Source organism: Sapajus apella, unplaced genomic scaffold (genome assembly GCF_009761245.1).
Source record: "Sapajus apella isolate SASKATOON/1434 unplaced genomic scaffold, GSC_monkey_1.0 scaffold56, whole genome shotgun sequence".
Taxonomy (NCBI): Eukaryota; Metazoa; Chordata; class Mammalia; order Primates; family Cebidae; genus Sapajus; species Sapajus apella.
Window position 1 is genome coordinate 15,457,876 of NW_022436996.1, and position 24,916 is coordinate 15,482,791.

At 40.2% G+C, this 24,916-nt stretch overlaps 1 protein-coding gene across 1 annotated transcript in view; it reads right to left on the minus strand.

The window, feature by feature from the left end:
• LOC116528012 (probable maltase-glucoamylase 2) overlaps positions 1 to 24,916 on the minus strand; it is a 119,348-nt gene that overhangs the window by 58,028 nt on the left and 36,404 nt on the right. Inside the window, 12 exon segments of the mRNA XM_032245204.1 lie at positions 1,011 to 1,307; positions 2,376 to 2,531; positions 3,609 to 3,776; positions 6,435 to 6,484; positions 7,224 to 7,312; positions 8,145 to 8,269; positions 9,051 to 9,107; positions 10,044 to 10,128; positions 10,284 to 10,438; positions 14,069 to 14,185; positions 17,879 to 18,050; positions 24,316 to 24,433. Of these exon segments, the coding sequence (XP_032101095.1) occupies positions 1,011 to 1,307; positions 2,376 to 2,531; positions 3,609 to 3,776; positions 6,435 to 6,484; positions 7,224 to 7,312; positions 8,145 to 8,269; positions 9,051 to 9,107; positions 10,044 to 10,128; positions 10,284 to 10,438; positions 14,069 to 14,185; positions 17,879 to 18,050; positions 24,316 to 24,433 (1,589 nt within the window).

Sequence of the window (24,916 nt, forward strand, 5' to 3'; positions counted from 1 at the left end):
GGAAGGAAGGAAGGAAGGAAGGAAGGAAGGAAGGAAGGAAGGAAGGAAGGAAGGAGGGAGGGAGGGAGGGAGGGAGGGAGGGAGGGAGGAAGGAGGGAAGGAATGAGGGAAGGAGGGAAGGAAGGAGGGAAGGAAGGAAGGAGGGAAGGAAGGAGGGAAGGAAGGAAGGAAGGAGGGAGGGAGGGAGGGAGGGAGGGAAGGAAGGAAGGAGGAAGGAAGGAAAGCAGGCAGGCAAATTATCAGGCTAGGTCCCAGCCCAGGCCTACTGAATTGGAAACCCCAGGGGTGAGGACCAGAAATCTGGGTTTTAAAATGATCTGAAGGTAATTCTGAGGCACACTAAAGTTTGAGAACCACTGCTAGAGAAATAACTATAATATTGGAATTAAGTTAATGCCTCTCGTATGAGTTTGCCGCAAAGCAGACACATTTTTCTCAGAGCTAAAGGGTGATTCTTTGATGATGTTTATGACCAAGAATACTCATCATTACAGGGAATTCACAGTCCTTGTAGATCTAAGACCACATCCTGGCTCTACCGTCTACTTTCTGATTTTTACCTCTCTACAGGCCTTAGCTCCCTCATCTGTAAAATGAGGGATTTGGATTAAAAGCTGTTTCAGCTGGGCATAGTGGCTCCTGCCTGTAATGCCAGCACTTTGGGAGGCCAAGGCAGGTGGATAGCTTGAGGTCAGACATTTGAGACCAGCCTGGGAAATATGGTGAAACCCCATCTCTACAAAAAACACAAAAATTAACCCGATGTGATGGTGCACACCTATAGTTTCAGCTACTTGGGAGGCTGAGGCAGGAAGCTAGTTTGAGCCAGGGAGGCAGAGGTTAGAGTGAGCTGAGATTGTGCCCCTGTACTCCAACCTGGGTGACAATGGGAGACTCTGTCTCAAAAAGAAAAAAAAAAATGTTTTAATTGTTTCAGTGACTTCTATCCATACAGAACTGTGAGTTAAAAACTCCATATTGAGAACCAGAATCTGCACTATGGTCTTTACCTTGACCTGCAGCATGTTTGCTGTGTGATAGATCACACTCAGGCGGAGGAAGCTAATCTTTGCAGGGGGAGAATCAGAGGCGGCGACAGCAGCTGCTGCAGTGGGAGGTGGCACATCCCTTGATGGCAGTGGTGGTATTGGTGTTGTCCATCCAGACTCCTCTGCTTGTGCTAACTCAGGGGCCGCCAGGAAGGAAAGGTTTGCAGTGATGCTAGTGGACTGGTACTGAATGTCACTGGCAGCATAATTAGGGATGGTGTCATAGTAACAGGTGGGCACGCCAGGAGTAGATGTGTGCTGGAACAACAGGAGAAAGTCTTGCTCAGCCTCTGATACAACACTGTACTGAAGAAGTTGGTTAACACAAACTAAGTCTCTGACACCATGTCCATGGTTATGGGTTGAATTGTGTCCCCCAAAGAGATGTTAAGTCCTAACCCCTGATACCTCTAAATGTGACTATTTGGAAATAGCGTTCTGCAATGAACAAGTTAAAATGAGGTCTTTGGGATAGGCCCTGATCCAATATTACTGGTATCCTTATTAATAAGGAAAATTTGGACACAGAGACAGACATGTACACATGTGACCATGAAGACAGAGAGTGGGGTGATGCATCTAAAAGCTAAGAAATACCAAACATTGTCAAGAAGCCACCAGCAGTTAGGGGAGGACCATGGACCAGATGCTCCCTCAAAGTCCTCAGAGGGCACCAACTCCACTGACACCATGGTCTCGCTTCTAGACTCCAGAACTTTGAGGGAATAAGTTCCTGTCATTCTCTGCCACTCAGTTTGTGGTACTCCGTCATGGTAGCCCTAGCAAATGAACACATCCATTTTTAAAACACACATATTGGCCTTCTATAATGAGTGAACAGTGACAGAGCAGCAGGAAGTTTGATCTGGAGACAGGAGCCTCCACACACAATTCTACTCCCAGGGTTCTTATTGTCTCCTATGTAATCTAGAGGAAATCACTTGTTCTTTCTAGTTTTTATTTTCTCTATTGTTCAAATAGAGAGGAACAACAGCCTGAACTTACCCTTCCTGCTTGTGTTCTCCAATAGAAAAAAATATATATATGCAATGCATAATGCATACCCAACATACATTATTATATTTAAAATTGAGTTTTTAATGATATGGTTGGAGTGGCAATGAGAATGGCGGTAAGTTCCTTCTGATTCAGGATATCTGAGGGAAATAGTGATGACCTATCATGTAGAGTTGGCAAAAGACATGTTGCACAATATCCTGTTTTCTTCAAGCCACAGACATTTGCAAAGTGTTTTCTAGGTGCCTAATTACTTGTGCAACAGTTTTTACAACTTCCTGATCAATGTGGTAATTTCTGGTCGTTTACCTCCCAAAGACACCCCCGCTGCCTACATCTCTCCTCAGAGGCTGTTGGATCATCAGGGTAGCAGTTGAACTTCTCCAGGTCATCGACAGGAAGATTCCACTTAATAGAGAATTCTTGTCCCAGTACCAGTCCTTGGAGATCAGTGATGGTTACCACCTGGGAAAAGAGACCTTCACGGTGACAAAGGAAGGGAGGGAAAGTCACCTGGATAGAGTTCTTGCCTGGGGTTCTGAAAGTTAGAACAAGGGTATCTATTCCTTCCTCCGAAACCAGTTTGCCATGAGATATTTGGAACTTGGCTGATTCCTGGGCTTTCTCTCTTCAGGGAGTCATTGTGGAAATGTTGGATGGGAAGAGTCTTCACCATGTTAACAAGTACAGATCACAGGCAGGACTACCATTGTTAGGTTCACTGTCCTCTGAGTGTGATGCTTATCAATTTAATAACAATAGTAATAACAACAATAGCTAAACGTTATGGAGCATTTATACAAGCCAAGCCCTGTGATCACCACTTTATAAGCATGATCTCCATTAATCCCAAGAGTAGTTCTATGCTGTAAATGTTATGACTATCTCCATTTTACAGAATAGAAAACTGAGATACAGAGAGATTTAATATCCTAAGAGCTGGGATTGGGGCCCCATTCTGTCTAACTCTAGAAATCAAACTCTTATCCTATACTCTATGTATTGTCAACATGGAAGGGGGCTGACCTAAGAAAAAATGAATTTCCCAGAACTTGAACTATTCAACTAGCAATGTAAGAGAATCATTCAGCAAGAGAAAAACTGGATTACCCCTTGTGTTACTCCACTCACATTTTATTAATGGTATGAAAATAGCCTAAAACAGTAAGGACAAGCATCAACTGTTTCATGAAGAGAGTCTACCTTCAATGAGAGAACAAATGCGTAAATAACCATTGTACAATCTATTCACTGTGTCCCAGCTGGGATCAGAGTGTCTCATTTTAATTTTGCCCAGAGAAGAACTTCCTTTTCTCAGGGTTCTGACTCCCACTATCTTCTTCAGAGCTATGATACAAACAAAGCAGAGAGGTCTTTCTTTCTTTAGCATGCACACATTCCTTCTGTATCCTCCCTGTGATGTGTTGGACCTCCCAGCAAATCAGTTATGTCTGATGGCCCAAAGTTCAAAGAGCAAAGTAGGGCCGGCTGTCAGAGCCAGGGTCTCTGGAAAGGGCCCTGCAGAATGGAAGCGTCTCTTACCTTTGTGGAAGCACTATAGACAACGCTTGGACTGGAGATGGCGACATTATTCAATAAGACGGTAAAATTCGCTGGCTGTTTGTCCATTCCCAAGATTGTGATATCTGTAAACATTAGGTTGTAAGTGTCCATATAATTATTAAAAAGAATCTTTGCTTGTAGATGGTTCTGGAAGGGAAAAAAAAAGTCAGATTAGAACCACATACTTCAGACTCTTATTAACCCAAATACCACTCAACGTCTCATTTTTTGAGATTCAAGCAGTTTCCTTTTCTCTGCAGTTCCAAATGATCATACCTAGGGAACTCATTCACTCAGACTCTTATCGATCTTAAATTTTTAAGTAATATTTTGTGCTTGCTATGGTTCACTGGTTCTTTACTGATTCTATTACTCAGGAAATATGTCCCTGACACTGTGGAATTTTCAACCAGAAAAATAGGTACTCACAAAGTAAACAAAAAGATAAGAGACTCATTGGCACACAGAGATAAAGACATATACATATACACAAAAAGGGCCCAAGTAACTTTTTCCTTTTACTTTACTAACAATGATGATAAGAGCTAAGAATATTTGAGTGTGTATTATGTGCTAGGCCCTGTTCTAACCATTTTACATGTATTACTTCATTCAATTTTCATGGCAGGCTATGAGGTTGAAGCTATAATTACCCTCATTTTTCAGATGAGGAGACTGAAGCACAGGAAATTAGATAACTTATTTAAGGAACAAAAGTGACAAAGTTGAACTATGATAAAGAAGGAGGTAGAAATTAAGACTGAATAAAAAGTGGTGGTTTGATGATTTAAAAAAATTAGAAGTTCCATATATATATGCCCAAATGATTTTTTTCAAAGACAGATTTTGTAACAAAGGTGCTGGGGCAACTGGCAAAAAGTTAAACCCCAACCTAAATCTTACATAGTATATAAAAATTAACTCAAAGTAGATTACAGACTTAAATGTAAAAGATCAGACTATAATTTTTTTAACATGCGAGGTAATATTCAGAATCTGGAACTTGGCAAAGAGATCTTAAACTTGACATCAAAAAGCACAATTTATAAAGAAAATCAGGATAAATTAGATTCATCAAAATTAAAAATGTAAATATATAGATGGTAAATAGATATATGGAAAGATGTTCAATGTCATTAGCTATTAGAGAAACACAAATTAAAAACACACTGAGTATAATTACCCCAATCAGAAAAGCTTAAAAAAGATAGTGACAACATCAGATGCTGGCCGTGATGTAAAGAAACTAGATCACTCATATGTTACTGGTGGAAATGTAAAATGCTACAGCCTTTCTAGAAAAGTTTGGAAGATTATTATAAAATTAAACATGCACTACCATAAGACCCAGAAACTGCACTCTTAGGCACTTATCACAGAGAAATAAAAAGATACATTCACACCAAAACCCATACATGAGTGTTAGTAACAATTTTAATTTATTTGTAACAGCTCATGACTGCAGCCAGCCCAGATACTCTTTATCCAGTGAGTGATTTTTAAAAAGTGATATAGCCATAAGTTGGAACACTACCCAGCAATAAAAAGGAGCAAGCTGCACAACTTGGGTTGGTTTTCAGGGAGCTCTGCTGAATGAAAAAGCCAATCCCAAAGGTTGCAAACTGTTTAGTTCTCTTTACAGAACACTCTTGAAAGAACAAACTTATAGAAATGGCAAACAGATGATTGGTTGTCAGGGTCTGAAAAGGGATGGGGGAGGAAGCAAGTGGACATGCTATTAAAGGGCAGTGGGAGAAATCTTTGTGCTAATGAAATGTCCTATACCTTGATAGCATCAATGCCAGCATTCTTATAAACCTATAGCACAATGTGAAACTGTGCTACAGGTTTATAAGATGTCACCATAGGAGAAACTGGGCAAAGGGGTATATGGGAACTCTGTACTAGTTCTTACAACTACATGGGGATCTTTAACTCAAAATAAAAAGGTTACTTTAAGATACATATATATATATATACATATATATATACACATACATATATATATGTATATATGTATATATATATAAATACTTGAAGATATATGATATAATATGTATATTTATATCATATATATCTTGAAGATATATATTATATACATATATCGTCAAGTAGATCCATTATATATACCTTATATATACATATTATACATATATACACATATATATAGTCATATATATATATAATTTAAAAGAAAGGAGAAATAAGAGAGACATCTCATAAGAAAGTTCTGCCCATACACGATCAAACTTCAAAGAAAACCAAGTCAGAATTCCCTCATTCTCTGCTAGCCTTGCTGCTTTCTTTTTTCAGTCCCCTTGGGAAATAGATATGAGGCAAGTGACGTTCTGTATCTTCCAGCCTTTAAAAACCACTACTTGATAACCTGCGCCAAAGGTCCAGTTTTATGTGCTACAAAGGATAGCTGTAACGGAATAATCTTAAAAAGGCTCTACACCACTCACTAACCCACCCACATCCCATATACACTTGCAAACCTCAAAAAAAAAAAAAAAAAAAAAAACGCATCTTGGAAGCCAGCACCCATGACATAAAACTCAAAGGCAAAGGGTCTTTTCTTCCAGGAAAAGAAGGTTCTGCACAGAAGTCATACCAGTTTTGTAGCAGCTTATAAACCTGACACACATTAAATATTTTCATGTTAATTCAAATCCTTTTTGGAATCATGATAGTAAAACATTATCCCTGTTACACATAACCACATGTCTATATATTAAACCAAAAACCGAAGGAGCCATCACAGCAAGGAACATATGCTGTGTGTTCCTCAAAGAAAGTACTTACAGAGGTAACAGAAAAATCATATAGAATATACTGCTTTCCAGTTACAGCATCTAAAAAAGAAAGACAGAGGAGTACCCATTACTATGCAAAACCGAGCAGCTGGGGAGTCAGGCTCTTCGTTTCACCTGGAATTACTTTACCAACCATCTAGTTCTGCTCATCTGAGTTTTGTGCATTTTTTTCAAACTTCTGCAAATGTTTCCTATATCATTTTCTCTAAATTCACATGTCAGTCTGTGGTTCCATTTTGCTGGCATGTAAAACATTTTGATTTGCATTATGATTATGTACACGTACATTGTATCTATCCTGCTGGATCATGAGTTCCTCAAACTCAACACAATGCGTACTAATTCCATGTAGGGCAGGCTTTTTATATAATCACATAAGTTCATGTGAGGTGTTTATATGGAAATCTTACAGTGAAAAGGTACACTATACAAATTAGATATTTCTTCCTCAAACCAAAGCAGTATTTTCCAAAGCTATTAACAAAGTGGATTATTTGTTATTAATAATAATATACAAGGAAGAGAATAATTAAGCCCATTCAATAATGTCAGTTGCTTTGGTAGAGTCAATAACATATAATTTGTGCATTTGAAGTCTATTTTAATGGATTGTGCCTGGCTAACAGAATTTTCAGAATGGATTTTAACCCATCGATTCTAAGCTATAGATGTAAATGACAGCGCTAATAGGATTAGTGCCATGCTGGGCAGCCTGTGAGGATTAATTTTCAGGGAGAACCACTGTGACCCACAATGATGGTGCCTTGAGAAAGTCTACCTTTAGATACACCATCATCCCAGTACAGCTCCCCGTTTGCTTCTCTCTTATAGTCCAAGGCAATGATGAGTCCCAGGGAATTCCTCCTGCTGTAAAAGAGAAATTCCCTGTTTCAGAGAATGTAGATGACATGGAACTATGTGAAACCAGCCCCTGTCATGCCCCAGGGACAGATAATCCAAGAGTCTATACCAGAAACTGAGGAGATGTTGATATTGGGAGGACACACCTGATCAACAAAAGACAGATCAGGTGGACAGAGGCAGTTCCTACTGAAAACTGTTTGGGTTGCAATACACAACACCAACAATTAGCCTTATTAGATGCTTACCATGTGCCAGGCATTCTTCTAAGTGTCTCACACACATTATCATTTATATTAATTCATTTAACTCTCATCATAACTCTAAAAAGTCAAAAAATCATCATCTCCAGTTTGCCAATAATAATCAGAAGCACAGACAAGTAAGTTGCCCAAGGTAAACATATGTAGTATGTAGCCTGTACCAAGGCTTGAACCCAGATTCTGCAGAATCTCAGCTCTTGACCTCCAAACTATGTTGACTTCTACATGATAACCTTTATCTCCTATTTAACTCAAATTCTCTCACACAGTAGGCAATATACCTAAGGACAATTTCTGGCCATAGGAAAATCCTCCTCAGTGATTATTTTGACTAGTCCTATAATCTGATTCAATCCCAAAGTAAAGGACTATGCAGATGTCCTTGGTAGACTACCATTTACTAAATCAGGACTAAGATGCTAATTTTGGATCAATTTGAAAGGAGTGGGGGAAGATTACTGATGGGTGACTTACCCCTTGGCTCATCCACTCTTTGTCCCTACCTGTCTTTCTCATAATGCCCTGCTCCATTAGAGCACTAGAATAGTCATACCTCAGACAAGTGAGGAGCTTACCTGGCTTCTGTGGTTGTGTTTGGCTTCTGGGTGGGAAATATGTAGCCCCCTCGCAGATGAAGTCCTATCTTATCACCTGGGAGGAGCATATTCACAAACTGTTTCCTCCATGGGATGGCCACTCCCTAATCAGCAACAACAGTAAAAGGTAGATCAGGTAATAAGCTGTTTCAGCTAGGAGGGACCTTAGATATCCTCTCGTTCAGTTGACATATTTTAAAGAAGTGACAGAGACCCCCAAAGTGAAGTGGCTTGCTGAAAGCATATGGGTAGCAGAGAGCAGAGCAGACACTCCAGCCCCCTCTATTTCTTTATATTACGTCATGCTGTCATTCTACACCTGGGCTTCAGTTTTAGGTTATCACAGCCAAATGGCAAAACCTAGTCCTGATAGGAACACAACAGCCAGGTTGATATAATGGATTTCCATAAACCTATTCCAGTTATTCAAATTATTTCGTTGTACACTTGGAAAGGCCTTCTTCTATGGTCTGAATGCTGGTGTACCCCAAAATTTACATGTGGAAACTTAATACCCAGAGTGATAGTATTAAGGGGTGGTGCCTTTTATGAGGTGATTAAGTCATGAGGGAAGAGAGAGGAGGTGCCATCAATGAAACAGAGTGAGCCTTCTCCAGACACAGAATCTGTCAGCACCTTGATCTTGGACTTGCCAGCCTCCAGAACTGTGAGCAATAAATGCATGTTGCTTATAAATTACCCAGTGTAAGGTGTTCTGTTGCACCATCCTGAATCAACTAATATGCATTTCTCACCAAAAAGGACCACAATCAACTAACTATAAATCTTGTACTATTATTCTATGGCAAGCTCCCAAGACTGCTGCTTTAGAATTGTCCTCTGTTAGAGGCGGGTTTCTGAGCGAACTGGGGCTGCCTTACTTACGGTCTCATAGTCATACCAGGTGGCATCAGGTATATATGCTTTCACTTCGTCCACACCCTAGGTAAACAACAACAATGAGTAGCATTAGCATACCCCTCTCTACAGTTACAAAACACCTCCAGGCGTCATTGCATGTGTTTATCTGAACAACCCTGAGAGATGGTCTGAGATCATCCCATTCTACAAAGGAAAACACAGAAACACAAAGGTTGAGCAATTTACCCAAATAAAAATGATTTGTTTTGCTTCAATGCTGCTGTACTTTCTAAGGGAAGCAGAGAAAGTCCATTCACTGGGTCACATAATTTGACATTTGAGAGATAAACCACCAGGCCCCAGGAAAGCCTCCCAGCAGGGCCACTGGTTGATTAGCAAGACCTGTCATCAGATGGTGTGGCTAAAACACCAGCTCAAAGGGCCTTTGACGTGGGTACATTGGAAATATTTCATGTGTACAAGCAAATCAGCATAATCCTTCCTGATCCTTGCCCCGTACTTTGCCACTCATCCCTGCTTCCAATCACACTTAATAAGATACACATGGTCCTTCCTACTTGGACTTCAGAGTTTAGCCTTCCCTTTGCCCAGCACTCCTCTCTCCCTCCCTTCACTTCTCCATAGGTATTCTCTCTTCCCAGCCCAGCCTAACCCAATCCAAGAGCACTCCTGCTCTGGACAAAGGGAAATATAGACAGAGTTCAGTACACGCACCCCAAAGTATTTAAAGCCACTGTCAATGCTACAGCCATATGCTTAAGGATGCAGGCTTCAATTTTAAGGCAATTTTACACCATGAAAATTGTTTTGTTTGGTGTGAAAGTGGGACCAAGATTTACTTTTTTTTTAATTTCCAAAATTCCATGATCTCTCTCATTTATATGCATATTTTGATACAACTGCAGATTCATAGATACTCAGGAACCAGCTTATACAGCTATAGAACCATGACGACAAGTACAATATCCCATCTTATTGTTTAGATTATGAACATACTTCATATAACACAGGTGTGATGAGGAGTCCAGGTCCCCATAAGAACTGCTCATGCAACTCCCACGTGGCTGAGTCCTGGTAGAACCTAGTAAAGAGTAACACAGTGAAGTCAGGTGAAGTCTCTAATACAGGACAACAGCACGTTATGTATCAAGAAGATCCTAACTAACCTTGCTACCACAAACAAAGTCAAGTGACACTACAATCGGAAAGGGTGTCTTTGAGAATCAGGAAACTCACTCATGTACAAGGGGCCTTGCTACCGTGTCTCCCCGGGTGTGTGCACGGTAGAAAAGGGTGTAGAGATAGGGCAGTAAGGTGTAGCGGATGTTCAGATAATGTCTGGAGGAATTCAGCAGCAGGGAGTCAGCACCAAAGGCAGCGGGATCCTGGTCCTAGGAGAAAACGGAAGCAATGGCTGAATATTCCTTTCCATCCTGGTTTAGAAGTTCTCTTACAATAAGAAGATTTCCCAGATGAAAGTAACCACTTTCTCCAACTTATGAAACACCAAAGCATTTCTAAAACTGAAAAGATATTGGTCCTACTCGTTCATTTTATACATGAGAAAACAATACCAAGAATTATATGAGTTTCCCAACGTAGAATTGCAAGCAGGTGGCAGAGTTTAAATTTGGTTTCTATCTTCTGAGGGCAGCTTGTAGCAGCCCCAGAGTGAAATGGAAGTCCCACACGGGTTGCCATGGAGAAGTGGGAACTGCTTCCTCCAGGGCTGCTCCAATTTATTTATCTATTTATTTTATTTATTTGTTTTCGTTTATTGATTGATTGATTGATTGATTGAGGCAAAGTTTCACTCCTGTTGCCCAGGCTGGAGTGCAATGGTGCAATCTTGGCTCACCGCAGCCTCTACCTCCCGGGTTCAAGCGATTCTCCTGCCTCAGCCTCCTGAGTAGCTGGGATTACAGGCATGCACCACCACACCTGGCTAATTTTGTATTTTAGTAGAGGTGGTGTTTCTCCATGTTGGTCAGGCTGGTCTTAAACTTCCGACCTCAGATGATCCACCCACCTTGGCCTCCCAAAGTGCTGGGATTACAGGCATGAGCCACCGTGCTCAGCCCAATTATTACTATTATTATTATATGAACGCCTACATCAGGCATTTCTCTCAGTGTTATCCCTCCCCATCCTCCCTGCCCCCTGCCCCACTGTCCCTCCCCTCCTCTCCCCTCCACCTCTCCCACCTGGCCCAGTGAGTGTTGTTCTCTTCCCTATTGAAGTTTCTCATAATATTTTATTTGGAAAATAATACAAGTTGTACAACTACTAAAAAAAATAAATCCATTGCTTTATAAGCCACATTACCTGCCACCATGGTCTGTAATCCATTATTTTCTTTCCATATGCTTGTATGAATGTTAATTTTAAAATTTTACGTCCAGTTTTATCTGTAATGTTTCCACCATCAGCATTTGTTTTATTTTCCCTAACCCAAAGATTAGTGACCTCTAATTGTTCTTTCACATACCTTGTGCAAATAAATTATAAAGATGGTTTTTAGCAGATTTTATTCAACAGTAAAAAAAAAAAATCAAAAAAAAAAAAAAAAAACCCTTTAGAAGAGAAATCTAATTTTCCTAGGATCCAGAGATGGCAATTTTCCAACAATGGTCAGCATTCATTTTGTTCATTTTCCATGTAATTTGGAAGATGTGAAAGACATACACATCGGCCGGGCGCAGTGGCTCACGCCTGTAATCCCAGCACTTTGGGAGGCCGAGGTGGGTGGATCACGAGCTCAAGAGATCGAGACCATACTGGTCAAAATGGTGAAACCCCGTCTGTACTAAAAATACAAAAAAAATTAGCTGGGCATGGTGGCGCGTGCCTGTAATCCCAGCTACTCAGGAGGCTGAGGCAGGAGAATTGCCTGAACCCAGGAGGCGGAGGTTGCGGTGAGCTGAGATTGCGCCATTGCACTCCAGCCTGGGTAACAAGAGCGAAACTCCGACTCAAAAAAAAAAAAAAAAAAAAAAAAAAGACATATACATCATCTTTTAACGTGTCATCCTATATTGAGTTTTGGATAAAGCCACCTAAACATTTTTTTTCTTTTGTTCCCTAAGAGGCCCATTTCTCCCCTTCTAAATAAAATGATCCCATGAGACCACTCTATGCTCCCAGTGTAAGGCTCATAAAAACTCTGAAGCCAGACATTAAAGAGAATAACACTCCATAGCCTCCATCACCCTGGTTATCAACTGAGAAAGTCCAGAGCTGTGCTGTCTGCTCTGCTGGCCACCAACCACAGGAAGCTGTTGAATGCTTGAACTGTGTTTACTGAGACTGAGGAAGTAAACTTTCCATTTTATTTGATGACAGTTAATTTAAATATAAATCTTAAAACTGAATCAATGTAAATGTTTTCCATAAAACCAACTTTATTGCTTTGGTAGAATTGCATTTTACTTCAACTGCATACAGAAAATCTTAGCATACGAATTGAAATATGCTACAAGTGTAAAATGCATACCAAATAGTGAAGACTTGGTAGAATGAAAAGGACATAATATAGCTCATTAACAATATATTGTGTTAAACACAGGTTGAAATGATAATGCTATTTAATATACACACACACATATATATATACATTGAGCTATATATAATAATATATATATATATTATTTTAAAATAATGACCCTGTGGCCAGGCATGGTGGCTCACACTTGTAGTCCCAGCACTTTGGGAGGCCGAGGTGGGCAGATCACAAGGTCAGGAGTTCGACACCAGCCTGGCCAACACGGCGAAACCTCATCTCTACCCAAAATACAAAAATTAATGGGGCATGGTGGTGGGTGCATGTAATCCCAGCTACTTCGGGAGGAGAATCGCTTAACCCAGGAGGCAGAGGTTGCAGTGAGCCAAGATTGCATCACTGCATTCCAGCCTGGGTGACAGAGCTAGACTCCATCAAAAAATAAATAAACAAAGAAACAAACAAACAAACAAATAAATAAATAAATAAATTTCTACTTTTAAAATTTAAACTGACATATGTGGCTCTCCTTATAATTTTATTGAATAGAACTAGTTTAGTCAAAAGAAAACGTGTGCTTAAACCTAGCTTCCTGGGTAATCTGAGTGCTCTTATCTATGTAAGTCTTCCAGGACACAGCTTCATGAAGAGCACCCACCCACCTGCTCCCAAGCACCTGCTTAGACATTCAGAAATAGCTCATCTCTCTCTAGATCACAAGTGGCCAGAAAAGCCCAGGGAGAAAATACTTTGAAGGCTTGACTGTTAATCCTTCCTGAGTTAAAGACAAAGTCAAGAGCTTGAGCTAAAATGATCATTAGGACGTTAATTCTAATGAACCTATTAAGACCTAAACCACTCAATTGGTAATATTTCAATGTAAGATGACTTTATTAAAAGAAAGGACATCTCACCCTACTTGCTTCTTCCATCATCATAAACACCTCCTAATGGGGGACTTTGAACCCACTTCTATATGCCCATCAAAAATACTATTTTGCCCCATCAAAAATACTATTTTGGGTGGATGAAGATAAAGGTGGGATGAGTCATGAGAAATAGTTGGGAAGTCTTCCAAACTATTCATAGAAGGTAGAATGATGTAACAAGGTGAAAGCAATTTTGAGATGACTGGCCTAAGCCTCTTTATATTCTTTCTCCTTCCTCCTCCTTACCTATGAGGGATTTCCCTTGTATTAATTGAAATAAAATACCCACAAATTCCGATTGTCCTATCATATATAAAGTAGTAACAGAAGTGATGGCAGCAACATGGAAATTTTAACAAACCTCACCTTGTTGATGAGTTTCCAAGAATAAAATTATTCAGCATATACATACCCCTTTCAATGCACGCTCACCTTGATTGATAGCCTGCTTTTTAAGGCTATCACACAAGATTTTTTTTAGCCTTCTTCTGCAGTTAGGGGCAACCTTTAGTAATATTTTCCTCAAATCCTCTTTAAAAGCAAGTAGATTAGCTAATCCAAAATGTTTCCATCACTCCTCTTGGAGACCTTACCCTGAACCCAGGCCCATTGTGATTCCTTGATAGTGGATAAAATGCTCCAAGCTGCATCCACCTTCTGCAGAGCTCCTCTGTGACATTGTTGTTATAACCACAGATGTTGGCACCTACCTGGAGAATTAACACACATACCAGCACACTGGTCAACGAGAGGTGAAAGCATGTACTGAGTACTTATAAAATAAGGGAAAGGAGAACCTCTCAGTCACATCATTCCATGCTAAGGAGATCCCAGAGTCACAGAGCATGCTCTCAGCCAAATGAGAGAAACAAGATAGAACGCATCACGGACTCATTGAAAGCAAACAATGGTCTTTGTGTTGAGGATGTTCCTTAATATTCAGTTCCCAGTTTCATACTTTCTTTTTTTTCCCATTTATTTATTTTATTGCATTTTAGGTTTTGGGGTACATGTGAAGAACATGCAAAAGTGTTTCATAGGTACACATGTGGCAGTGTGATTTGCTGCCTTCCTCCCCATCACCTACCTCTGGCATTTCTCCCCTTGCTATCTCTCCCCAGCTCCCCACCCCCCCACTGTCCCTCCCCTATTTCCCCCCAACTGACCCCAGTGTGTAGTGCTCCCCTCCCTGTGCCCATGTGTTCTCATTGTTCAACACCCGCCTATGAGTGAGAACATGCGGTGTTTGATCTTCTGCTCTTCTGTCAGTTTGCTGAGAATGATGGTTTCCAGGTTCATCCATGTCCCTACAAAGGACCCAAACTCATCATTTTTGATGTCTGCATAATATTCCATGGTGTATATGTGCCACATTTTCCCTATCCAGTCTATCGTCGATGGGCATTTGGGTTGGTTCCAGGTCTTTGCTATTGTAAACAGTGCTGCAATGAACATTCGTGTGCACGTGTCCTTATAGTAGAACGATTTGTAATCCTTTGGATATATACCCAGTAATGGGATTGCTGGGTCAAATGGAATTTCTATTTCTAGGTCCTTGAGGAATCGCCACACTGTCTTCCACAATGGTTGAACTAGTTTACACTCCCACCGACAGTGCAAAAGTGTTCCTATTTCTCCACACCCTCTCCAGCATCTGTTGTCTCCAGAGTTTTTAATGATCGCCATTCTAACTGGCGTGAGATGGTATCTCAATGTTGTTTTGATTTGTATTTCTCTGATGACCAGTGATGATGAGGATTTTTTCATATGTTTGTTGGCCTCATGTATGTCTTCTTTTGTAAAGTGTCTGTTCATATCCTTTGCCCACTTTTGAATAGGTTTGTTAGTTTTTTTCTTGTAAATCTGTTTTAGTTCTTTGTAAATTCTGGATATCAACCCTTTGTCACATGGGTAAACAGCAAAAATTTTTTCCCATTCTGTTGGTTGCCCATTCACTCTCATGACTGTTTCTTTTGCTGTGCAGAAGCTGTGGAGTTTGATTAGGTCCCATTTGTCTATTTTGGCTTTTGTTGTCAATGCTTTTGGTGTTTTGGTGTCCTTGCCTACACCTATGCCCTGAATGGTTTTGCCTAGATTTTCTTCTAGGGTTTTTATGGTGTTAGGTCTTATGTTTAAGTCTTTAATCCATCTGGAGTTAATTTTAGTGTAAGGTGTCAGGAAGGGGTCCAGTTTCTGCTTTCTGCACATGGCTAGCCAGCTTTCCCAACACCATTTATTGAACAGGGAATCCTTTCCCCATTGTTTGTTTTTGTCTGGTTTGTCAAAGATCAGATGGTTGTAGATATGCTGTGTTGCCTCCGAGACCTCTGTTCTGTTCCATTGGGCTATATCTCTGTTTTGGTACCAGTACCATGCTGTTTTGATTACTGTGGCCCTGTAGTATAGTTTGAAGTCCGGTAGTGTGATGCCTCCCACTTTGCTCTTTTTGCTTAGAATTGACTTGGCTATGTGGGCTCTCTTTTGGTTCCATATGAAGTTTAACGTGTTTTTTTCCAGTTCTGCGAAGAAGGTCATTGGTAGCTTGATGGGGATAGCATTGAATCTGTAAATTACTTTGGGTAGTATGGTCATTTTCACCATATTGATTCTTCCTAACCATGAACATGGAATGTTTCTCCATCTGTTTGTGTCCTCTCTTATTTCGTTGAGCAGTGGCTTCTAGTTCTCCTTGAAGAGGTCCTTTACGTTCCTTGTTAGTTGTATTCCTAGGTATTTTATTCGCTTTGTGGCAATTGTGAACGGAAGTTTGTTCTTGATTTGGCTCTCTTTAAGTCTGTTATTGGTGTATAGGAATGCATGTGATTTTTGCACATTGATTTTGTATCTTGAGACTTTGCTGAAGTTGCTTATCAGTTTCAGGAGATTTGGGGCTGAGACGATGGGGTCTTCTAGATATACAATCATGTCATCTGCAAATAGAGACAATTTGACTTCCTCCTTTCCTATTTGAATGCCTTTATTTCTTTTTCTTGCCTGATTGCTCTGGCTAGAACTTCTAATACTATATTGAATAGCAGTGGTGAGAGAGGGCATCCTTGTCTGGTGCCACATTTCAAGGGGAATGCTTCCAGTTTTTGCCCATTCAGTATGATATTGGCTGTTGGTTTGTCATAAATAGCTTTTATTATTTTGAGATACGTTCCATCGATACCTAGCTTATTGAGTGTTTTTAGCATAAAGGGCTGTTGAATTTTGTCAAAGGCCTTCTCTGCATCAATTGAGATAATCATGTGGTTTTTGTCTTTGGTTCTGTTTATGTGGTGAATTACGTTTATAGACTTGCGTATGTTGAACCAGCCTTGCATCCCCGGGATGAAGCCTACTTGATCATGGTGGATAAGCTTTTTGATGTGCTGTTGCAATCGGCTTGTCAGTATTTTATTGAAGATATTTGCATCTATGTTCATCATGGATATTGGCCTGAAGTTTTCTTTTCTTGTTGGGTCTCTGCCAAGTTTTGGAATCAGGATGATGTTGGTGTCATAAAATGATTTGGGAAGAATTCCCTCTTTTTGTATTGTTTGGAATAGTTTCAGAAGGAATGGTACCAGCTCCTCTTTGTATGTCTGATAGAATTCGGCTACGAACCAGTCTGGACCTGGGCTTTTTTTGGGTGGTCATCTCTTAATTGCTGCCTCAACTTCAGACCTTGTTATGGGTCTGTTCAGGGTTTCGGCTTCTTCCTGGTTTAGGCTTGGGAGGAGGCAAGTGTCCAGGAATTTATCCATTTCTTCCAGGTTTATTAGTTGATGTGCATAGAGTTGTTTGTAATAATCTCTGATGATGGTTTGAATTTCTGTGGAATCTGTGGTGATATCCCCTTTATCATTTTTTATTGCATCAATTTGGTTATTCTCTCTTTTCTTTTTTATTAATCTGGCTAGTGGTCTGTCTATTTTGTTGATCTTTTCAAAAAACCAGCTCCTGGATTTATTGATTTTTTGAAGGGTTTTTTGTGTCTCTATCTCCTTCAGTTCTGCTCTGATCTTAGCTATTTCTTGTCTTCTGCTAGACTTTGAGGTTTTTTTATCTTGCTCCTCTAGCTCTTTCAATTTTGACGATAGGGTGTCAATTTTTGATCTCTCCTTGCATACTTTCTTATTTACTAATGCTCTCTTGATGGAATTTTCCTGTGATCCTAACACATTTTATTCATAGTGTCTCCTTCCTATCTTCAGAGATTCCACAGATGACAACTCAATGATAAAGTACTACCATTCTATCTTCAGAAGCAATCTCACGTAACACATAAAAATTGATTTTCCCAATACATACCACCTTGGAACATGCTTCTTGGTTTTTCAGATAATCTCTAAGACTGCTAATTAAAAGAATGTCAAAAGACAAAGGGTTAAAATTCCCTGGTTGGAAATAAGGCTTACCATGGGGATGCCAAACAGGTTGAACTCAAGGATACTGGGGATAGACCATCGGAGGTCATCCCATGTGGCTGCATTGTCCCCCAACCAGTGAGCAGCAAATTTGCCAGATCCAGCAAAAGTAGAACGGGATAAGATGAAGCTCCTTTTATCCATGAAGGCTTTGTTCAGGGCTCTGAAAAGGAATACAGCCAGTGGAATGTGAGGTGGGCTGTGAATGTCTAGGACTCAGCTTACAACAAGAGCAGCAATGGACCTTCCAACCAAACTCAGAAAATAACATCAGGGTGTCAAAAACCAAGTATATAAGCAGGTTTAGCACCATTTAAAAGCTTCTTTCCCACTCTTGGGTAAGGTTTCAGATCTCATATAAGGCAGTACCAACCTCTATATTCTAGCCCCCATAGCAATTTCTCTATGCTCTGTCTCTGATTTTGTTTTCTCTAGCTGGTTGGATCTGGCTGTGGTCTGGTCTTTTTGGTTGACAGTATACTGGAAACATGATTTGGGTTCTTTGCCCCATCTTCTTTCTAACGTCCCTTGGCTCCATGAATTTATGCCATGCATAATCCTGTTCAGCACAGCACCTGCTCAGGTGGGAGCACTGCACCCTCTGCTGGACTACGAGGAGAGTTCACGCACCAGCTGGTACACCTGAAGCTTCAGAACTTATCTCTGGGTTCCTCTGAAACCTCAGACTTATTCTTAGCAATTCTCAATATTATCAAATTTTAATCTATGCAAAATAAAAGTCATTGAAATGAGTAAGTCTCAAAAGATGATATCTGATATTTTCTATAGCGTTAAAACAACTAACAGAAAATATTTTCATTTTAATATATATAAATATTAGATATTAAGTAAAACAATACAGAAATGAAAGAAGGCTGGGTGCAGTGGCTCACGCCTGTATTTCCAGCACTTTGGGAGGCCCAGGCGGATGGAACACAGGTTAGGAGATTGAGCCCATCCTGGCCAACATGGTGAAACCTGTCTCTACTAAAAATACAAAAATTAGCCGGGTGTGGTGGCATGCACCTGTGATCCCAGCTACTCAGGAGGCTGGGGCAGGAGAATCACCTGAATTCGGAGGCAGAGGTTGCAGTGAGCCTAGATCGCACCACTGCACTCCAACCTGGGTGATGGAGTGAGACTCCATCTCAAAAAAAAAAAAAAAGAAGAAAAGAAAAGAAATGAAAGCAAAGAAGTTAAAAGCACAGTATCAGAATGGTAATTATTTCAGGGGAGGGGATGAACATAAAGTGGGATGACCCATGCTTAGATGTAGGCTGTTTGCCTAGCTTTTATTCTGGACACCTTTAGAATAGGTATTTTACTAAAATTACTTCCTCTTTTTTTCTATGGTATAAAGCCCACATCTTCCATTAGAGTTCTAAAATTGAACAATAATACAATTAGAGGATAGTAAGACCTGAGCCACAATTGCTGCTAGCTCTTCCCAGGCAAGCTCTTCTTTCTTTTTTCTAATACATGGTCTGAGATAAGTGTAGCTTTCCTAAAACCTCTCTCTGCAAATTTTTATCACTAGGCAACAGGCAGTTCCTCAAGATGCTATCACAGTCACCAAAGCCTCCTCACTTCATTTTCCTAGGGATGTTTGGAGAGTCTATAAATACTGAATGGCTTATGGCAAAAGGGAGAACATTCTGAAATGGAAAATTGATTTAAGAAAGTGACATGCTTCATTCTGACAATTTACTGTCACAAATAGAGGTAGGTTGGAGGAGAGATTACTCACTCAATATAGACTAGCAGACACTTCGTTTTATTACCACTGGCTGCAGGTTTATTGTACTCTGCAATCATCAATCATGAAAGAAACACATTCAGCTTACACAGAGTGAAACCGAAACAGGGTTGAAGATATCTGTGGTTACAGTTTATTTAGAGGCAAGCTGTTACTATGGTAAAACAGATTAGATAACTGTTGGGTTTTTTTTTTTTTTTTGGTTGGTTGGTTTTTTTACAGTTTAAAGGAACAGTGTTATTCAGAGGCTTTCTCTTTTCTAACTTTTAGTTTTCTTTTTCTATCCCCCAGGTCTAGCCAGTTTATAATCAGGTTGTGATCACTGAAAGAATCTATTCTCAGCCGGGTGAGACGGCTCACGCCTGTAATCCCAGCACTTTGGGAGGCTGAAGCAGGCAGATGACTTGAGGTCAGGAGTTTGAGACTAGCCTGACCAACATGGAGAAACCCCATATCTGCTAAAAATACAAAAAATTAGCCAGGCATGGTGGCACATGCCTGTAATCCCAGCTACTTGGGAGGCTGAGGCAGGAGAATCACTTGAACCTGGGAGGCAGAAGTTGCAGTGAGCCGAGATTCCACCATTGCACTCCAGCCTGGCCAACGAGAGTGAAGCTCCATCTCAAAAAAAAAAAAAAAAAAGAAACAAGAATCTAATCTCTTTTGGCTTTCAGCTTAGAGGTGGGGGTAATTTTATTCCTGGTTGGCCCACTGTCCCCAAACTATACTTCCATTTAAGGTTGACCCACATATTTACCAGACCTATGACTTCAGTTATCCTGATGTCCAGATTCCATTGAATGAAAATCTTATCCATTTTTTGATTCAATTCTGCCTCACACCAAAGACCAAGTTCTGCTTATCTCTACTGTCCTCTGGGAGCATAGGCCATTATGCCAGGCCAGATAAATTAGAAAGACACCTATTATTTACTCAATCATAATTACCTTTTAGCTATTAACCATAACTATTAGAATATATTTACCAACCCATTCTTGATTTTATACCACTTTTGCCACAAGGAGTCACTGGCAACAAAGCAATTTGAAATTTTCTTCCCCTCCTCCAACCCTTTCTTTCTCTTTCTTTCTCACCCTGACTATTTTTTCACTGTTTCCCACTTCTCATTCTTAGATAGAAGCACCTAGGAATAAAAACATATCAAAAAAGGAGACTATGGGAACATCAATCCAAATCTCTCATTTCAGAGATGAGGAAACTGAGTCTTATTTCTCTAGTTTATTTCTCAGGAAAAATAGAATGAAAGAAAAAAAGACAAAGAAAGAGAAAATAATGATATCAGAAACATATGTCCTTCTTCTTAGAGCTTTTCTTTTTTTTTAACCAGAATACAAACTTTTACATTTTCTGGACAACAACTCTCATCTGGACCATCTAACATAATGCAAAGTCATGAGGACAAAATAGTGCTGGAAAATAACACAGACCCAGTCTCTGCCCCTAAGTTATCAGGTCCCGTGGGTGCTGGGCCCTGTCCTTCCTCTTTCTCTCAGGCCAGGCCTTTATCCAACAAAGTGTCTTCGGCACACACACTATTGATCAGGCTAAGGATAAGGGGTGACTTTGCCCTCAAAAAACTTAGAGTCCAGCAGAAAGAAAATGAGCATCTAAAAATTGAAACCATGTTTTTTTGCATACTAAGCATATTGGAATATGAACAAATGTAGCACAAAAAAAAAATGGAAAACAATCTTTTCCTAGAATGATACTTCCATTTTCTAGAACTGCCAGTAAAGTTTCCAGAATTTATATCTGAGGTGAGGTTTTTTAGATAAGTATATTTTGCAAGATGGACAGGGTAAGGAAGGACATCTCGTGCAGGGTAAATAGCACATGAAAGGCGTGAAATAATGAATAGCGCTTGGATTTGGGAACAGCAAGAAGCAGCAGAGATGAGAGAAAAATCATAAGAAAAGGTTAGATTATAAAGTATCTTACAGGTTATGCTAAGTATTTGACTGTATAAAAAATAGCAAGCCACAAATAACTTCACACTAAAAAGAGAAATGAGCAAACTGTGCTTTAGAAAGATCACTTTGTCAGGAATGTATAGTAGTGCTTTCTAAATCTTAATATATGCTCAGTACACCCAGGTATCTTGATAAAATGCAGATTTTGATTCCTAAGTTCAGGGTTGAGGTCCAAGATGCTAATAGTTTCTGGTGATGCTGATGCAGCTGTTCCTTGGACTCTGCCTCAAGCAGAAAGGGTAGAGGATAGGTTATTGGGAGATAAGGCTAAAGTCAGGGAGATTAGTTCTGGGGCTAGCGTAATGATTTATGTGAGGGATGATGATAATCTAATTAAGAAGTATCAATGGGGAAATAGGGAGGTGGTTACAGAAATGATTAAAAGTAACCTCAAAAGGATCAAGAACTGATTGGATGTGAGGGTACAAAAGGCATAAAGGATGATGCCAAGCTTCTCACTTGGGAGTCCGGGATATAGGGATGCTGTTGCTACCAACCAAGATACAGAATTTAAGAGTTTCAAAAAAGATCAGCTATAGTGGGAAGATGAGGTGAAAGCAGGTAACAGAGCCAGGTAAATGGTGCTCGAGGTACTACACTGCAACCTCCACCTCCCAGGTTCTAGCGATCCTCCTGCCTCAGCCTCCCAAGTAGCTGGGATTACAGGTATCTGTCACCACACCTGGCTAATTTTTGTATTTTTGGTAGAGACAAGGTTTCACCATGTCAGCCTGGCTGGTCTTGAACTCCTGACCTCAGGTGATCTGCCCGCCTCAGCCTCCCAAAGTGCTGGGATTACAGATGTTAGCCACGGCACCCAGCCAGCAGAGCAATATCTTAAGAACTGAAGGATCTGAGTTTAAAGGAATGGTCATGACCTCAAGTACCAGAGAGAAAGAGATGTCAAGTAAAAAAATGACTGAGACAGGTCCCATAAGCCCATCAAAGTCTCCCTGCCCCCATCCCCACAACAGTGCTCTAGAACACCAAAACAGGAAAAGAGAAGCTGAGAAACACAAAGATGCTCTTTCCTAAACCACTGGAGGATCCACCAAACAGAATCAGCTTAGACTGTGCAGATCTTCCAACACTTTAGTTTTCCCATCTGTGCTGCAAATTCAAATTAAAACCTTCTTAAGCCTGGCTCCAAATTGTCTTGCTGTCTTAGGTATAATGATTGTATTTTACCATCTTCCACAGAAGAAACTGTGAGAAGGGGAGCTATTTCTCAATTTACAAAGTCACAAGTAAAACTCCACATGACAAGATACAAAGGATGTAATGGTTTGCAGAACACATGTGTCTCCTTGGAAGACTTTCATAATGGGTGGTGGTGGTTGGGATGGTGGTGGTAACTGTGGTGGTGGTGATGGTGATAGCAGTGGTAGTGATAGTGGTGGTGATCACAATAATGGTGGTAGTGATGGTAATGGTAGTGGTTAGATGATGGTGATGGTGTTGAGTAATGATGGTGATGGTGGTGGTGGTGATGGTAGTTGTGTGTGCATGCATGTGTGTGTGTATGTGTGTGTGTCTTGGGGCAGAAGGGAGAATTATGAGGTAGACAAGCAGGACATTGGGAAGGACATTAGAAGAGTATGGTGTGCATTTCCAGATAAATAACGGTGTAGGATATAATAAATTCCTCTTCAAAGGGTTTAGCCTGTAAATTGTTAAGTACAATGACTTCTGAGATCCTCTACAAAGAACCAGTGTATCAGTATGTTCAGCTCCCCTGTTCTTTGTTCTCCATTTGAAAATATAACTTCCTGGTTTTCTTTGCCCTTAACCTAGTCTCAGTAAACAACTTTCCTGTCAGTTCTAATCAGTAGTTCACATCTGTTCCCCTCATCTCCTGCTTTGACCTAAGTCTCCTCTAGTTACCTGTTCTGTAACCATCCTTCCTGTCAAACTGCTCACCCCACCACTCTGGCTCATACCCCTGCTCCCTTTAAAATAGCCAATCGGAATTAGAGTAGACTGTGTGTTCCAACTATAGCCAATAGGGGAACAACATAACAGTAGGGGCTACGTGTGTCAGGGATAAGAACCCCTTCCTCTCCCCTGTTTGGGTGTGCACTCGCCATTGCTCCATCCATGAGATGCACCCTTATATAGAAGTAAAAAGTGCTTTGCTGAGAAAATTTATATTCCAGTGCTATTTCTTTTGTGGCACCAGAAATTTACATGTAACAAAAGGAAATACAGGTAACTTTGAGTTTCAAAAAAAATGAGCAATTTTCAGTATGAGAATGTCCCATACAAATTTAATTTGGTGTCCAATATTTTTATTTGCTAAAACCAAGCAATCCAAGTGCATTTAGTAAAAGGATCTGAGAGAGCTGACTCCTAGCTGAGGACTCTAAATGCCTTATATAATATTGCCTGCTAGTATCATTGAGATAAACTCCTTAGCCATAAGCCAGTCAAAAATAATCCTGTACAGAAACGATGCAAATACTCTTACAGAGTATTTAAGAGGTCCTCTCCTATAAGCCAAGAGTTTATAGGAGAGGACCTTGGTTTATAGGAGAGGACCTCTTAAATACTCTGTAAGAACAGAGTTTTGACATTTCTTTAAATGCAAAAAATATTTGAACAATGTTACTTATAGAAAAGAAGAAAAACACTCCACCTCCAATCTCCCCATATCTGAAATTAGGGGAAAATCAAGTCCTTACGTGTCTGTGGCTCTGGCCATAGAGTAGCCATAAAAGCTGTGGAAGTCATAGTGAAGGCCCCCTTGAAATTCCGTGTCCATGCAGAGGGTTCTTGCAAATAGTACGCGGTCCAGAACTCCTGGTGGGAAATACTCATCAGTGAGGCACTTCCTCATCAACCATCTTTAACAAAAAAGCCACCCAATTATTTTCTTCCTGATTACTATTCTTTCCCCACCAGTCTCCACCTGACCAAATCTGTTCCAGATTTTAAATTCTATCCTAAATGCTATTTCCTGCCTGGGGCTCACATTGAGCCCTCCAAGGAGATGGATCATTAAAATTAATCCGCATTCCCTCAAGCTCACAAAGAATCCTGGTGAGTGGAGGCAACTGAGAAACTTGCTCAGAGCAAAGGCAGTGGATCTGAGTTTAAGTATAAAGCATACAATGTTTATCTACAGATATTTAACCAAGAGAAATTGAGTGTACAATGTATAGGTATGAAGGTAGAGAAAGGGAATTTTTTCTTTTTTATTATACAAACCTCAGTCACACTTAAAAGAAAAATAGGGGCTGTGCTTAGTGGTTTACACCTGTAATCCCAGCACTTTGGGAGGCC